The sequence below is a fragment of the Palaemon carinicauda genome, chromosome 22 (genome assembly GCF_036898095.1).
Source record: "Palaemon carinicauda isolate YSFRI2023 chromosome 22, ASM3689809v2, whole genome shotgun sequence".
NCBI lineage: Eukaryota > Metazoa > Arthropoda > Malacostraca > Decapoda > Palaemonidae > Palaemon > Palaemon carinicauda.
The window spans coordinates 95312448-95328653 of NC_090746.1; the positions used below are offsets into that span (position 1 = coordinate 95312448).

Below are 16206 nucleotides of genomic sequence, written 5' to 3' on the forward strand. Positions count from 1 at the left end.
GCAGTCAGACGAAGAGCGTGGAGGTTTGGATGTACCTTCTTTACGTGAGGTAGACGTAGAAGGTCCACTCCTAGAGGAAGAGTCCTGGGAATGTCGACCAGCCATTGCAGTACCTCTATGAACCATTCTCTCGCGGGCCAGAGCGGAGCCAACCAACGTCAGCCGTGTCCCTTTGCGAGAGGCGAACTTCTGAAGTACCCTGTTGACAATCTTGAACGGCGGGAATGCATACAGGTCGAGATGGGACCAATCCAGCAGAAAAGCATCCACGTGAACTGCTGCTGGGTCTGGAATCGGGGAACAATACAATGGGAGCCTCTAGGTTATCGAGGTAGCGAACAGATCTATGGTTGGCTGACCCCACAGGGCCCAAAGTCTGCTGCAAACATTCTTGTGAAGGGTCCACTCTGTGGGGATGACCTGACCCTTCCGGCTAAGGCGATCTGCCATGACATTCATATCGCCCTGAATGAACCTCGTTACCAGCGTGAGCTTTCGATCTTTTAACCAGATGAGGAGGTCCCTTGCGATCTAGAACAACTTCCACGAATGAGTCCCTCCCTGCTTGGAGATGTAAGCCAAGGCTGTGGTGTTGTCAGAGTCCACCTCCACCACCTTGTTAAGCTGGAGGGACTTGAAGTTTATCAAGGCCAGATGAACCGCCAACAGCTCCTTGCAAAAGATGTGAAGTGTCCTTAGCTCCTGATTCCATGTTCCCGAGCATTCCTGTCCGTCCAAAGTCGCACCCCAGCCCGTGTCTGATGCGTCAGAGAAGAGACGGCGGTCGGGTTTCTGAACAGCCAAAGGTAGACTTCCTTGAGAAGAAAGCTGTTCTTTCACCACGTGAGAGTAGACCTCCTCTCTTCGGAAACAGGAACTGAGATCGTCTCTAGCGTCATGTCCTTTATCCAGTGAGCCGCTAGATGATACTGAAGGGGGCGGAGGTGGGGTCTCCCTAACTCGATGAACAGGGCCAGCGATGAAAGTGTCCCTGTTAGACTCATCCACTACCTGACTGAGCATCGGTTCCTTCTCAGCATGCTCTGGATGCAAACTAGGGCTTAGTAGATCTTTGGGGCCGACGGAAAAGCCCGAAAAGCTCGACTCTGAAGATCCATACCCAGGTAGACAATGGTCTGGGATGGGACGAGCTGGGACTCCTCAAAATTGACCAGGAGGCCCAGTTCCTTGGTCAGATCCATAGTCCATCTGAGAATCTCCAGACAGCGACGACTTGTGGGAGCTCTTAAAAGCTAGTCGTCTGACGGAGCCGGACACAAGATCATGGTACTGCTGCACAGTCTGTGAACTGTCAACCATGGGGAAGCGAGGAAGTACAGTGACAACCCGAAGCTGTCTAGACTGTCTGGGTCGTACAGACAACTCCTTATCGGGTTGCTGAGGTTGCCGCACTGCGTCACAACAAGTCACTTCTGCTGGTTGTTGAACGTCTTCCCAGTGACACACTGACTCCGTAAACAAAAAATCCTCTAACAAGGACTAAGCTTGGACTGCATGTCTTGCAACACAGCTCAAGGTCTATGGGAGCAGGTGTGGTAACAGACGGGGTTAGCGACTGAAGTGGAACCATTACCTTCCCTGGAAGCATGTTATGCTTAAATAAAAGTCCATAGGAGGCTACGCAGCTAAAGGCTCCTCTCCAAATGACAGAGTCCTCAAGGGAATATCAGAAGGAGGGAGAATAGCACTTTCTCATCTACAGGAACCATATCCGAGAAAAGCTAAGTTCTCTCAGTGAGGGTTTCACTGGTGCAAAAGCAGCAGACTAGAAGGCAACGTTATGAAACTGCTTGACAGTCTAGTGAGTTGGCAACAACCAAAGATGTGTGACTGAGAAGCATGCGGTAAGGTATGCAGAGCATGCTGTATGCAGAGCATGCTGTATGTAGAGCATGCTGTAAGGTAAGCAGAGCATGTTGCATGGCGTGCGGCTTATGCTGCATGGGATGAGGCTCATGCTGCATGGGATGAGGCTCATGCTGCATGGTATGAGGCTCATGCTGCATGGGATGAGGCTCAAGCTGCAAGGGAAGAGGCTTATGCCGCATGCGTTGAGGAGGATGCCGCATAGTATGATGCTCCTGCCTCATGGTTTGAGGCGGTTGCCGCATAGCATGAGGCTCCTGCCTCATGGTTTGAGGAGGATGCCGCATAGCATGAGGCTCCTCATAGCATGAGACTCCTGCCTCATGGGTTGAGGAGGATGCCGCATAGCATGAGGCTCCTGCCTCATGGGTTGAGGAGGATGCCGCATAGCATGAGGCTGCCTCATGGGTAGAGGAGGATGTCGTATAGCATGAGGCTCCTGCCTCATGGGTTGAGGAGGATGCCGCATAGCATGAGGCTCCTGCCTCATGGTTTGAGGAGGATGCCGCATAGCATGAGGCTCCTGTGAGGTTCCTGCCTCAAGAGTTGCGTCTGCCTCAAGGGTTGAGGAGGTAGCTGCGCAGAGAGAGGCTCATGCTGTGAAGAATGCGGTTGCTGCATGCGTTGAGGCGGCTGCCTCATAGCATGAGGTTCCTCAAGAGTTGAGGCTCTTGCCTCAAGAGTTGAGGTTCTTGCCTCAAGAGTGGAGGTGGCTGCCGCAAGAGTTGAGGTTGCTGCCTCAAGGATGGTGGAGGTTGCCGCAACGCAAGAGGTTGCTGCATAGCGTTGGTATCTGGCAACTCCCAATGCGGCAGCTCACGCGTGGAGGTAGGTTGAGGAACCTCAACATCATACGTCTGGCAGGGTGGACTGCGCAGAGGTGGAGTTGAGGTTGCTGCCTCGAGGATGGTGGAGGTTGTCGCACCGCAAGAGGTTGTTGCCTCGAGGATGGAGGAGGTAGTCGCAACGCATGAGGCTCCTACCTCAAGGGTAGAGGAGGTTGCTGCAAAGCATAAGGCTCCTGCCTCAAGTGTTGAGGAGGTTGCCGCGTGGCAAGAGGCTCCTGCCTCAAGGAAAGTGGAGGTTGCTGCACAGAGCTGGTATCTGGCAACTCCCAATGCGGCAGCTCACGCATGGAGGTAGCTTGAGGAACCTCAACATCATACGTCTGGCAGGCTGGACTGCGTAGAGGTGGAGGAGCGCTCGCAGGAGGAGGTGTGTTAACCTTCTCTGCCTGAAACTCCTGCATCAACACCGCAAGCTGAGACTGCATTGTCTGCAGCATAGACCACTAGAGTTTAAGAAAGACAACAACAAACGGAGCTACTGTCCGTTGAGACTGAGGGTCTAAAACAGCTGGTGCGGCAACAGACGGAGCTACTGCCTGTTGCGATACCACCTTGCCTCTCTGGGAGGTGTGCAGTTGTCGTACTGCAGCAAGTCCGAACTGACCCAGTGCTAATGGCTACACCTAGGAGTTGGACTTGCGCGGAAGGGACCAACTTGCACTTAAAAGCTGCAAGATTTGGTCCATGGTTTCTGCGAGAAACCTCTTCCGCAGACGAGGAATAAAAGGGCTCTCTCGTCTTTGTGTGGGTGGGGTGATCACGTCGGCAACGTGTGTAGATACACCCGAAACCACGGAGGGAAACGTCTGTTCGTCGATCAAGGCCTGCTGAACCCATAAGTCCTTCGACATTACTTCTCCCCTGGGCTTGGGAGCTTGTAAGAGGTCCCAGACTAGGCGAACAACTGGCACGAACAGACGAACCCTCGAACGCAACACTGTAACACTTTGCGCTTATCACTTTATCACTTTTGATTTTCTGTTTGCACTTATTTCACTGAACACGAAACTTTAAGTGGTTTGTACCTGAAACACGCAATTCTATCCTTCCTTAAAAGTTAGTAATTGCGAAAACAGAATTACAATGTAACAGAAAAATATAATGAAAGATAAATAATTCAGTGGCTGGAAAGAGACTAAACACTAGATCAAATAAACTACGTTTAAAATCTCTCACCGCATAAAGCTTGAGAACAAGAATAAAACTCTAGAAACGTTTACCTTCTTCCCCTAAAGAGACTAGGGAGAAGAGCAAAAACGATAACAACGTTACTCGCTTGAACGAAACGTTTATCCTCCTCTCTCTCCCTCCGTCTCTATCTCTCTCTCTCTCTCTCTCTCTTGACTTAGAACCTGAGAGATGAGCCCAATCATATATATCGTTAAAACATATTATTGTTAAAAGGAAAAAAAAAAACTGAAAGATTTCCCTTATTAGAATTAAAACCATTAAGCTAAGAAAGAATGAACAAAACGCTAGAATCGGTTTACTCTTACTGCAACGTGACACCGTGAAAATTCTCTCTCTATCGTAACGATAGAGCGCAAGTTGAACGTTCTGAACGTCAACAACTGCAGAGACAAAACAAAACGTTAGTTCAACTTTGAAAACAGTACGAGACTATCAAAGAAATTCTTTCAAAAACATTAAAATAGCATAATATGTTAACAGGTAAAAACGAAATGACGGGCTCAATGTTAATTAACTTCGGTACCAAGAAAAGACCGCCTACTATTAGGAAAGGTCGAATATAAACAAATATAAAAATTAATTTTAATAAGTTTATAATAAAAGGAAGTTAATCGAAGAGGCCTATAAAAGGCGGAGAGATATAAAATAAATCTATAACTTTTGTTAAGCAAAATTAAGAAAGAGAGTCTATACTCTCTTAGACACCAACACTTCCGTCTAAGGGAAGGGTCGGCCATTTAAAAGTGAAAGAGAGTTCATACTCTCTTCGTCACCATAATTAATCAAATTAATCCCAAAAGCTAGCTAAGCTAATGATAAAACTTCATGAATAGCGAAAGCTAAACTCTAGAGCAAATACATCACCAAATCGTGAGCAAAAACTCCAGAATCAACAGCGTATCCATGTAGGTCTAGCCGGAGGCACGACAGAGGAAAAATTGAGGTGGTGTTGACAAGAAGTACTGGAGTACCTGACCACAGATGGCGCTGTGGTGTTCACCCCCACCTGTATAGCGATCGCTGGCGTATCCCGACCGTAGATTTCTGTCGGCAACAGAGTTGACAGCTACATGATTATCGGGTAAGATTAATATTGAAAAATAAATTTTTGAATATACTTACCCGGTGAATATATATATAGCTTACGTCTCCGACGGTCGACAGATTCCAAAAACTCGCGAGCGATCGCCATGAAGGTTGCTGGGTGTGCCCACCAGCGCCGACTATCAGCCAGATACTGCATATACTTCTCCACAAGTTCAGTTCTTCTCAGTCCGTAGGGTCTCTATCGGGGAGGAAGGGAGGGCCTTTAATTATATATACATATTCACCGGGTAAGTATATTCAAAAATTTATTTTAAATTGAAAATATCATTTTTAAATATTAAACTTAGCCGGTGAATATATATATAGCTGATTCACACCCATGGTGGTGGGTAGAGACTAGTATTAAAACAATAAAGGCGTATATGCTCAAGAGTTTTTGACAAATATTCAAAAAACAAACTTAAGTATAGGTACCTGATAAGGAAGATGACTCTGATGATTACTCTGCCTCATTAGTCCGCTATCCTCACGAAGCCCAGCGATCCTCTCAGGATGCTGAAAGACTACCAGGAGCTGTTATAATCAGGGTGAACACCCCTACAACAGGACCTCATCAATACCCTTAATCTGGGCGCTCTCAAGAAACAATATTTTGACCACCCGCCAAATCAAAAGATTGAGAAAGACTTCTTAGTCTCCCGTACAACCCAAAACAAGATTAAAAATTTCAAGAGAAGATTAAAAGGATATTGGGATTAAGGGAATGTAGTGGTAGAACCTTCACCCACTACTGCACTCGCTGCTACGAATGGTCCCAACGTGTAGCAGTCCTCATAAAGAGTCTGGACATCTTTCAAGTAATATGAAGCGAACACCGACTTACTTCTCCAAAAGGTCACGTCCATAATACTTCTAAGGGATCTATTTTGTTTAAATGCTACTAAAGTTGCTACCGCTCTAACTTCATGAGCCTAAATTACGATCCTTCTCACTTAAATGAGAGTGTGCCTCTCTAATCAATAGTCTAATAAAATAAGACAACGCATTCTTCGACATAGGCAAAGAGGGCTTTTTAACGGAGCACCATAAAGCCTCTGAAAAACCTCGCAGCGGTTTAGTTCTAGATAAATAAAATTTAAGAGCTCTAAGGGGGCACAGCACTCTTTCAACTTCATTCCCAACAACCTCAGATAGACTGGGAAGTTCAAACGATTTAGGCCATGGACGAGACGGAAGTTCATTTTTGGCCAAGAAACCAAGCTGAAGAGAGCATACTGCTTTATTAGCGGAGAAGCCGATATTCTTGCTAAAAGCATGTATCTCACTAACCCTTTTCGCAGAGGCCAAGCTCACCAAGAAAAGAGTCTTGAGGGTAAGATCCTTCAGGGAGGCCGAATTTAACGGTTCACACCTGTCTGACATAAGGAACTGCAGGACCACATCCAAGTTCCAAGCAGGAGTAGAAATATGACGCTCCTTGGAAGTCTCGAAAGACTTAAGAAGGTCTTGAAGATCTTTGTTATTAGATAGATCCAAATTTCTATGCCTGAAAACAGAAGCTAACATGCTTCTGTAGCCTTTAATGGTAGATGCAGAAAGGGAGCGACCATTTCTCAGATAAAGCAGAAAATCTGCAATCTGCGCTACAGAGGTACTGGAAGAGGAAATAGAGGAGGACTTGCACCAGTCTCTAAATACCTCCCATTTAGATTGATAAATCCTGATGGTAGAGGATCTTCTAGCCCTTGCGATCGCTCTAGCTTCCTCCTTCGAAAACCCTCGAGCTCTAGAGAGTCTTTCGATAGTCTGAAGGCAGTTAGACGAAGCGCGGGGAGGCTTTAATGAAATCTCTTTACGTGAGGCTGACGCAGGAGATCCATCCGCAACGGTAGACTTCTTGGAATGTCTACTAGCCATAGAAGTACCTTTGTGAACCACTCTCTCGCGGGCCAGAGGGGAGCAACCAACGTCAACCTGGTCCCTTCGTGAGAGGCGAACTTCTGAAGCACCTTGTTTAGGATCTTGAACGGTGGAAAGGCATAGATGTCTAGGTGAGACCAGTCCAGAAGGAACGCGTCTATGTGGGCCGCCTCTGGATCTGGAACAGGAGAGCAATAAGTCGGGAGCCTCTTTGTCAAAGAGGTCGCAAAGAGATCGATGGTGGGTCGACCCCATGTCATCCATAGTCTCTCGCACACATCCTTGTGCAGCGTCCACTCCGTAGGAATCACCTGTCCTCTTCGGCTGAGACAGTCCGCTAAGACATTCAACTCCCCTTGGACGAATCTCGTCAAAAGAGAGATGTTTCGATCTTTTGACCAAGTGAGAAGGTCCCTTGCGATGACGAAAAGGGAGTGGGAGTGAGTGCCTCCTTGCTTCGAGATGTATGCCCAGGCCGCGGTATTGTCTGCATTCACCTCCACTACCCTGTTTCGAACCAGACTCTCGAAACTCCTTAACGCTAGATGGACAGCTAAAAGCTCTTTGCAGTTTATGTGAAGACTCCTCTGGTCTGCGGACCAAAGACCCGAGCACTCCAGATTGTCCAGTGTCGCTCCCCAACCCAAATCCGATGCGTCTGAAAACAACACATGGTTTGGGTTCTTGATTGCAAGAGAAAGACCTTCCCGAAGTCTTATGTTGCTGTCCCACCAAGCTAGACAGGTCTTGACTGAATCGGAGATTGGAATCGAGATCGTCTCTAAGCCCTTCTCCTTGTTCCAATGGTGGTTTAGGTGAAACTGGAGAGGGCGCAGGTTGAGTCTCCCTAGAGAGATAAACTGCTACTGCGACGAAAGAGTCCCTAGGAGAGTCATCCAAACTCTCACAGAGCAACTGCTTTTCTCTTGCAAGATACGGACTTTGAGCAAAGCCTGCTCCATCCTGGTGGAAGACGGAAAAGCCCGAAAAACTCGACTCTGTATCTCCATCCCCAAAAAAAGAATGGTCTGGGATGGAGTCATTTGCGACTTCTCCATGTTCACTAGGAGACCTAACTCTTTGGCCAGGTCCAAAGTCCATTTGAGGTCCTCCAGACAGCGATGAAGGGACGACGCCCTGAGTAACCAGTCGTCCAAATAAAGGGAGGCTCTGATCCCCGACAAATGTAGAAACTTCGCTACATTCCGCATGAGCCTTGTAAAAACAAGAGGAGCAGGGCTGAGGCCGAAGCACAGTGCTCGGAATTGATACACCACCTTCCTGTACACAAACCTCAGATAATGTTGAGAGTTTGGATGTATCGGAATGTGGAAGTACGCATCCTGCAGGTCGAGAGAGACCATCCAGCCGCCCTCTCTTACCGCTGCTAAAACGGATTTGGTGGTCTCCATCGTGAATTTTGTTTTTAAAACAAACACGTTGAGAGCACTTACATCCAGCACTGGCCTCCAACCTCCTGTGTTCTTCGGAACCAGGAAGAGACGGTTGTAAAAACCTGGGGATTGAAGGTCCGAGACTTTCACCACCGCCCCCTTCTCCAACAACAGAGAAACTTAAAGATGCAACGCCTGTCTCTTTGTCTCCTCTCGATACCTGGGAGAGAGGTCTATCGGAACTTTCACTAGCGGAGGTCTTCGTACAAAAGGAATTTTATAACCCTCCTTCAGCAACCAAACAGACTCCGGGTCTGCACCCCTCTTCTCCAAGGCCTGCCAGAAGTTGGTCAATCTGGCCCCTACCGCTGTCTGAGGACGTGGGCAGTCAGACTCTGCTACGTGAGGATTTGGATCCTCTCTTCTTACCTCGTTTGCTATCGGAACGAGAGCTTCCCCTACTGGGGGCTCTGCCACGAAAAGGCGGGATAAATCTTGCCGCTGGCGTGTCAAACTTGGGTCTGCTGACATGAGAAGAAGGCGGCAAAACCTTACGAGCAGTCTTGGCCACTAAATCGTGCGTGCCCTTCTGAACAAGAGATGCCGCGATATCTTTAATAAGATGTTGAGGGAACAAAGTAGACGATAAGGGAGCAAAAAGAAGTTCTGACTTCTGACAGGGAGTAACCCCTGCAGAAAGAAAAGAACACAGAGCTTCTCTTTTCTTAAGAACTCCTGCTGTGAACGTAGCCGCCAGTTCATTAGAGTCATCCCTTATTGCCTTGTCCATGCAAGACATTATCTGAATAGAGACATCATTGTCCGATGAAGATACCTTCTTACTTAAGGCTCCCAGGGACCAATCCAAAAAATTAAAAACCTCGAAGGCACGGAAAATTCCTTTAAGGAGATGATCCAGATCTGTGGAGGACCAGCAAACCTTCGAGCGTCTCATGGCTAGACGACGAGGAGAGTCTACAAGGCTTGAGAAGTCTCCCTGGGCAGAGGCAGGAACTCCTAAACCGAGAACTTCTCCCGTGTCATACCAGACGCTCGCACGAGAAGCCAATTTGAAAGGGGGAAAGGCAAAAGAAGACTTCCCTAAACCTCTCCTGGTTAATAACCAGTCTCCCAACAAACGCAAGGCTCTCTTAGAAGAGCGAGAGAGAACCAACTTCGTAAACGACGGAGTCGATGAAGTCATGCCTAAAGTAAATTTAGACGGCGGCGAACGTGGAGCCGCAGTAACAAAATGATCGGGAAAAACATCCCTAAAGATAAGCATAATCTTTTTAAAGTCAAGGGATTGGTGGACAACCCTAGGCTCCTCCCCATCTGAAAGGATCCCAAAGGCACATTAGCAGGAAGGGGATCATCAACCTCCTCATCCGAAGGAACATCATCCGACAAAGGTAAAGTCTTGCGACACGGGGAAAACCCAGCATGCCGAGGCGGCAAAGCTTGACAGGCCACATCAATATGTAAAGGAGCCGCAGCAAAAGTCGAGGGGACGACGTCACGTCGAGAGTGCAAAGACTGAAGGTCTTGAGGTTGAGAGTCACAACGAGACTGCGGCGACTGACGGTCGACATCACTTCGGGACAACGGAGTCGGCCGATGAACGTCACATCGGGACTGCGGCGACTGCAGCTCAAAGTCACGCTGTGACTGCTGAAACTGAAGTTCAACGTCACGTGACTGACGCAACTGACGAGGAACACGATGAGAATCACGTTTAACAGCACCGCTGACATTAGCGATAACGTCAGAACGACGAGACAAATCTCGCTTAGGAGGTTGAAGACCTGAATCACGCTTGCCAGACTGACAAACCACAAGCAAAGGTTCCTTACGAACCTGGACATGATCGTAAACTTCCATTAAGGAAGAAAGTTTTAACTGCATATCTTGTAAGACACTCAACTTAGGGTGAACAGGACTCAAAACGGACCGTGACGTCGGCAACGTCTGCGCATGCAAGTCATCGCACCGAACGGGACCCTCGAACTCAACGTCACGTTTGCCCTTAACAGGAGAACAATCATCCGATGACTGAATACGGTCGGAGCTGTCCCAATGACTACAGCCAGGACGCTGGACCTGTCCTGAAGGGACCGACTTGCGCTTCAAAGGTCTTGAAACCTTGCGCCAAGGTTTCTTAAGAGACGAATTATCGGAAGACGAGGAGAACTTCGTTTCTCCTGTCTTATGGTAAGGACGTGCTTGAAGAGCAACGTCTGATACCTTTGAGGGAACGTCTGTCCGTTGGTTTACACCTCTCACTCCCTTAAGTCCTATGATATTCCTTCTCCCTGGGGCAGGGGAGCTTGAAAGAGGTCTCGGACTAGGCAAGCGACAAGCACGAACAGACGAACCCTCCGGCAAAACACTAAACACATTTGTTGCACTTTCCACTTTACCATTTTGACCCTTTAAAATTTTAACGTCGGACATAAGCTGATTTCTGTCCGAGGCCAACGATTCGACCTTCTCACCCAACGCTTGAATGGCCAATAACATATCACTCATAGAAGGTTCATTAGTGCCAGTAGGGGGTTCTGAAACTACCACTACAGGAGAAGGATTAGGTTCAGGGGCATGGGAAGAGGAAAAATCTAGAGATCTAGAAGAGCTTCTTCTCACCCTATCTCTTTCGAGTTTCCGAGTATATTTCTCATACTCCAACCACTCAAATTCAGATAAAACAATACATTCCTCACATCGATCTCCTAATTGACAAGATTTACCTCGGCAATTAACACAAATAGTATGAGGATCGATGGAAGCTTTAGGAAGACGTTTATTACAGTCTTTCGCACATTTACGATAGACAGGAGAAGGGTCAGCCATTGTGAAAATTTCAAAGAAAATCCAAAAAGAAAGCCAAGTTCAGCAACAATAATCAAAAAAGGGATTCAAGAGTTTTATCGAAGATAACCAACACAGCGAAAGCAATAAAACCATGAACAAGTACTTCACCAATCGGTAGAAACTTGAGGTTAAGCGCGAGCGGAACCAATGCTGTCACTACCACCGACAGAGAAGAACTGAACTTGTGGAGAAGTATATGCGGTATCTGGCCGATAGTCGGCGCTGGTGGGCACACCCAGCAACCTTCATGGCGATCGCTCGCGAGTTTTTGGAATCTGTCGACCGTCGGAGACAGAAGCTATATATATATATATTCACCGGCTAAGTTTAATATTTAAAAATTTGATATATAATATAAAATGCATGATGAAAATATAAATTGGCTTCTCAATTATCAGAAGAGATTCTCTCTCTCTCACTATGAAAAAAGGTAAAAAAAAATTTGAAATTTGATTATTATTCAATTATCGCAAGCTTGAATAGTTTTCTATTGGAAGAATCGTTACTTTAATGAAGAAAAATAAGGAAATTAGAAATTACGATAATCAGTAACTTTCTTATTTGTTAATAAAAAATTACACTTTGAAAGAAAGCTTTTTAAAATTACCATCACATATGAAATCTGTTCAATTATACTAAACTCTAATTTTTACTTTTTAGTGTGAACTACTACAGGCAAACAGGAAATTTTGCCTTTCCAATAAGGGTTGTAACTTGACTAGTTATAATAATATCAACCACATGGGTTTTGGCCTTGATGCATATGCATATGCAGACGATGCCACACTCTTTGCATTGAACCGATTGGGCCATCACTTCCCATACACAGTGTGAAAATCTTATTTCTTTAGGCAGCTAAGATTAGTGACTGATTCTCCTTCAAGCTTAGAAACTTTTTTTCTCTTTCCCATAATACCAATAATAATTTTTTTTATAAATAATATATTAAAATTAGTTAACTAATACCACTAGGACATCTCTTGTGCATCAAGAAGTTTCTACAAGGAAAGAAATGAGAGAAAAATCAAATTTAAAAATTGGACAAGGAAAAAGATACAAAAAGAAACGGTTCAAAAAGTATCAAGTACGCAGCAATACATCTCAGGCAAAGGAATGCTCCAGAAGTACCAACAATACTACAATCGACAATAGGCCATGTAATACACACTGTATGTGCTTCTCCATAATGGAATCCTTTCTAGGAAAATATCCTTCACATCTTTGGAGTTTCACATGCCCTTAGCATCAGCACAGAAATAATACATGGAATGATAAGGCTTCTTGTCTTAGGATTAAGGTAAAACCAAAAAGGAGTCAACAGTTAACTAACTTATATGATACAAATAATGATACAACAATGCAATAGCATTCAAATGGCCCATGGGTAAATATAATATTAACGAATCAGAGAAATGTTCATCATAACTGGACTCTTACCATCTGCAGTGACTTGGTTGATTGCTTCCCAAGACTTCCTGATAACCTCTACACATTCATTGGACTCCTTGGCAAAATCAGCAGTCACCACTTTAGCAAAATCTTCATAAGGAGTAATATCTGTAAACTGCAGGATTGGAGCTGATGCAGCAATAGCTCTGAAAGACAAAAGATAAAATAATTTCCTGAAAGTATAAATGCAAAATGCATCACTAAACATACATAACCATCCTGTTGAACTTTAAAATATATCTTCTACAGATTTTTAAAGAGTCAGCCCAGTGGATTGTTATACAAATAGAAAAAGAAGTGCTTTTGAGAAAGGAAAGTCCTATTTTTGGGGAGGTGCTGTGAGGTCTCCAAGGACTTTCCTTTTAAAATGATATTTTAATTATAAAATAAATGTTTGAATATACTTACCCGGTGAATATATAATAGCTGCAACTCTGCGGCTCGACAGAAAACACACTCAAAAAACTCGCGAGCGATCGCTATGAAGGTTGCGGGTGTGCCCACCAGCGCCAACTGTCGGCCAGATACCACTCTTGCATGTAAACAAACCCTTCAATTCTTCTCGTCCCGCTGCGTCTCTATTGGGGAGGAAGGGAGGGTCATTTAATTTATATATTCACCGGGTAAGTATATTCAAAAATTTATTTTATAATTAAAATATCATTTTTAAATATTTAACTTAGCCGGTGAATATATAATAGCTGATTCACACCCAAGGCGGTGGGTAGAGACCAGAGTTAATTAAGTTTACAGCGTATAAGCTAAGAGTTTTTTCATTTTGACAGTTATCAATATAACAAAACCAAAATATATAGGTACCTGGTAAGGAAGTTGACTTAGACGATTACTCTGCCTTGTAAGTCTGTCTTCCTCACGGAGCCCAGCGATCCTCTTAGGATGCTGAAAGACTCCCAGGAGCTGAAGTATCAAGGGTTGCAACCCATACAACAGGACCTCATCAAACCCCTAATCTGGGCGCTCTCAAGAAATGACTTTGACCACCCGCCAAATCAACCAGGATGCGAAAGGCTTCTTAGCCTTCCGAACAACCCATAAAACAATATTAAAAACATTTCAAGAGACAGATTAAAAGGATATTGGAATTAGGGAAGTGTAGTGGTAGAACCCTCACCCACTACTGCACTCGCTGCAATGAATGGACCCAGTGTGTAGCAGTCCTCGTAAATTCTGGACATCTTTTAAGTAAAATGACGCGAACACTGACTTGCTTCTCCAAAAAGTCGCGTCCATAATACTTTGCAGAGATTTATTTTGCTTGAAGGCCACGGAGGTTGCTATATCTCTAACTTCGTGCGTCTTAACCTTAAGCAAACATCGGTCTTTCTCATTCAAGTGAGAATGAGCTTCTCGTATTAAAAAAATCTGATAAAATATGACAAAGCATTCTTTGACATAGGCAATGAAGGTTTCTTAACTGAGCACCATAATGCCTCAGATTTCCCTCGTAATGACTTAGTACGAGCTAAATCGAACTTAAGAGCTCTAACAGGACATAATACTCTTTCCAGTTCGTTGCCTACGATCTCTGATAAGCAAGGAATATCAAAAGATTTAGGCCAAGGACGAGAAGGCAGTTCATTTTTGGCCAGGAAACCAAGTTGAAGTGAACAAGTGGCTTTTTTCTGTAGAAAAGCCGATGTTCTTACTGAAGGCATGAAGTTCACTGACCCTTTTAGCCGAAGCCAAGCACACTAGGAAAAGTGTCTTGAGGGTGAGATCCTTCAGGGAGGCTGAATGTAATGGCTCAAACCTGTCTGACATGAGGAACCTTAGGACCACGTCTAAGTTCCATCCAGGAGTTGCCAAACGACGTTCCTTAGAGGTCTCGAAAGACTTAAGGAGATCTTGGAGATCTTTATTGTTGGAAAGATCTAAGCCTCTATGTCGAAAGACCGAAGCCAACATGCTCCTGTAGCCCTTAATCGTGGGAGCTGAAAGGGAGTGAACCTTTCTCAGATGTAAAAGAAAATCTGCGATTTGGGCTACAGAGGTACTGGACGAGGACACAGATGCTGACTTGCACCAGTCTCGAAAGACTTCCCACTTCGACTGGTATACTCTAATGGTAGAAGCTCTCCTAGCTCTTGCAATCGCACTGGCTGCCTCCTTCGAAAAGCCTCTAGCTCTTGAGAGTCTTTCGATAGTCTGAAGGAAGTCAGACGAAGAGCGGGGAGGCTTTGATGGACATTCTTTACGTGGGGCTGACGTAACAGATCTACCGTTAGAGGAAGACTTCTTGGAAAGTCTACCAGCCATTGAAGTACCTCGGTGCACCACTCTCTCGCGGGCCAGAGGGTAGCAACCAACGTCAACCTTGTCCCTTCGTGAGAGGCGAACTTCTGCAGTACCTTGTTGACTATCTTGAATGGTGGGAATGCATATAAGTCCAGAAAAGACCAATCCAGTAGAAATGCGTCTATGTAGATTGCTTCTGTATCTAGGACTGGAGAGCAATAGATTGGTAACCTTTTGGTCAACGAGGAGGCAAAGAGGTCTATGGTGGGTTGACCCCAAGTAGCCCAAAGACTCTTGCCCACGTCCTTGTGGAGGGTCCATTCCGTGGGTATCACCTGACCCCTCCGACTGAGACAGTCTGCCAAGACGTTCAAGTCCCCCTGGATGAATCTCGTCAACAGGGAGATGCCTCGAATTCTTGACCATAAGAGAAGGTCCCTTGCGATCTCGAGCAGCGTGAAGGAGTGTGTGCCTCCTTGCTTGGAGATGTACGCCAAAGTTGTGGTGTTGTCTGAGTTGCCTCTACCACTAAGTTTCGAAGAAGCTTTCTAATATCATCAAGGCCAAGTGGACTGCTAATAGCTCCTTGCCGTTGATGTGCATGCTCTTCTGACTTGAGGTCCACAGACCCGAGCATTCCCGACCGTCCAGGGTCGCACCCCAACCCAAATCCGACGCGTCTGAGGACAACACGTGGTTTGGGTTCTTGACTGCTAGGGATAGTCCCTCTCTCAGACTGATATTGCTGTCCCACCATTTCAGGCATGCCTTTACTGGTTCGGAGACTGGGAATGATACCGTCTCTAATGTCTTGTCCTAGTTCCAGTGAGGGGCTAGATGGAACCGGAGAGGCAGAAGGTGTAGTCTCCCTAGTGAGACAAACTGCTCCAGGGATGAGAGAGTCCCTACGAGACTGTTCCAACTCCTGACTGAATAAACGTTTCGTTTCAGCATTAGTTGGACTTCGAGCAGGGCTTGACTGCGAATCTCCATCCCCAAATATAGAATAATCTGGGATGGGATCAGTTGGGACTTTTAGATTGACCAAAAGTCCCAACTCCCTGGCCAGACTCAACGTCCAATGTAGATCCTGCAGACAGCGAAGACTGGACGATGCTCTGAGAAGCCAGTCGTCCAAGTACAGGGAGGCTCGGATCCCCGATAGATGGAGGGATTTTGCCACATTCCTCATGGGCCTCGTAAACACGAGAGGCGCAGGACTGAGGCCAAAGCACAGGGCTCGAAACTGGTACCCCATATTCCTGTAAACAAACCTCAGAAACGGTTGGGAATCCGGGTGTATAGGAATGTGGAAGTATGCCTCCTGAAGGTCGAGAGAGACC

At 45.9% G+C, this 16206-nt stretch overlaps 1 protein-coding gene across 3 annotated transcripts in view; it reads right to left on the bottom strand.

The window, feature by feature from the left end:
- The window catches only part of LOC137616642 (lysosomal Pro-X carboxypeptidase), a 124789-nt gene that overhangs the window by 15267 nt on the left and 93316 nt on the right, over positions 1–16206 (bottom strand). For all 3 annotated transcript variants that reach the window (XM_068346555.1, XM_068346556.1, XM_068346557.1), the window contains exon 6: positions 12596–12753. In XM_068346555.1, the coding sequence (XP_068202656.1) occupies positions 12596–12753 (158 nt within the window). The remainder of the gene's footprint in view (positions 1–12595; positions 12754–16206) is intronic.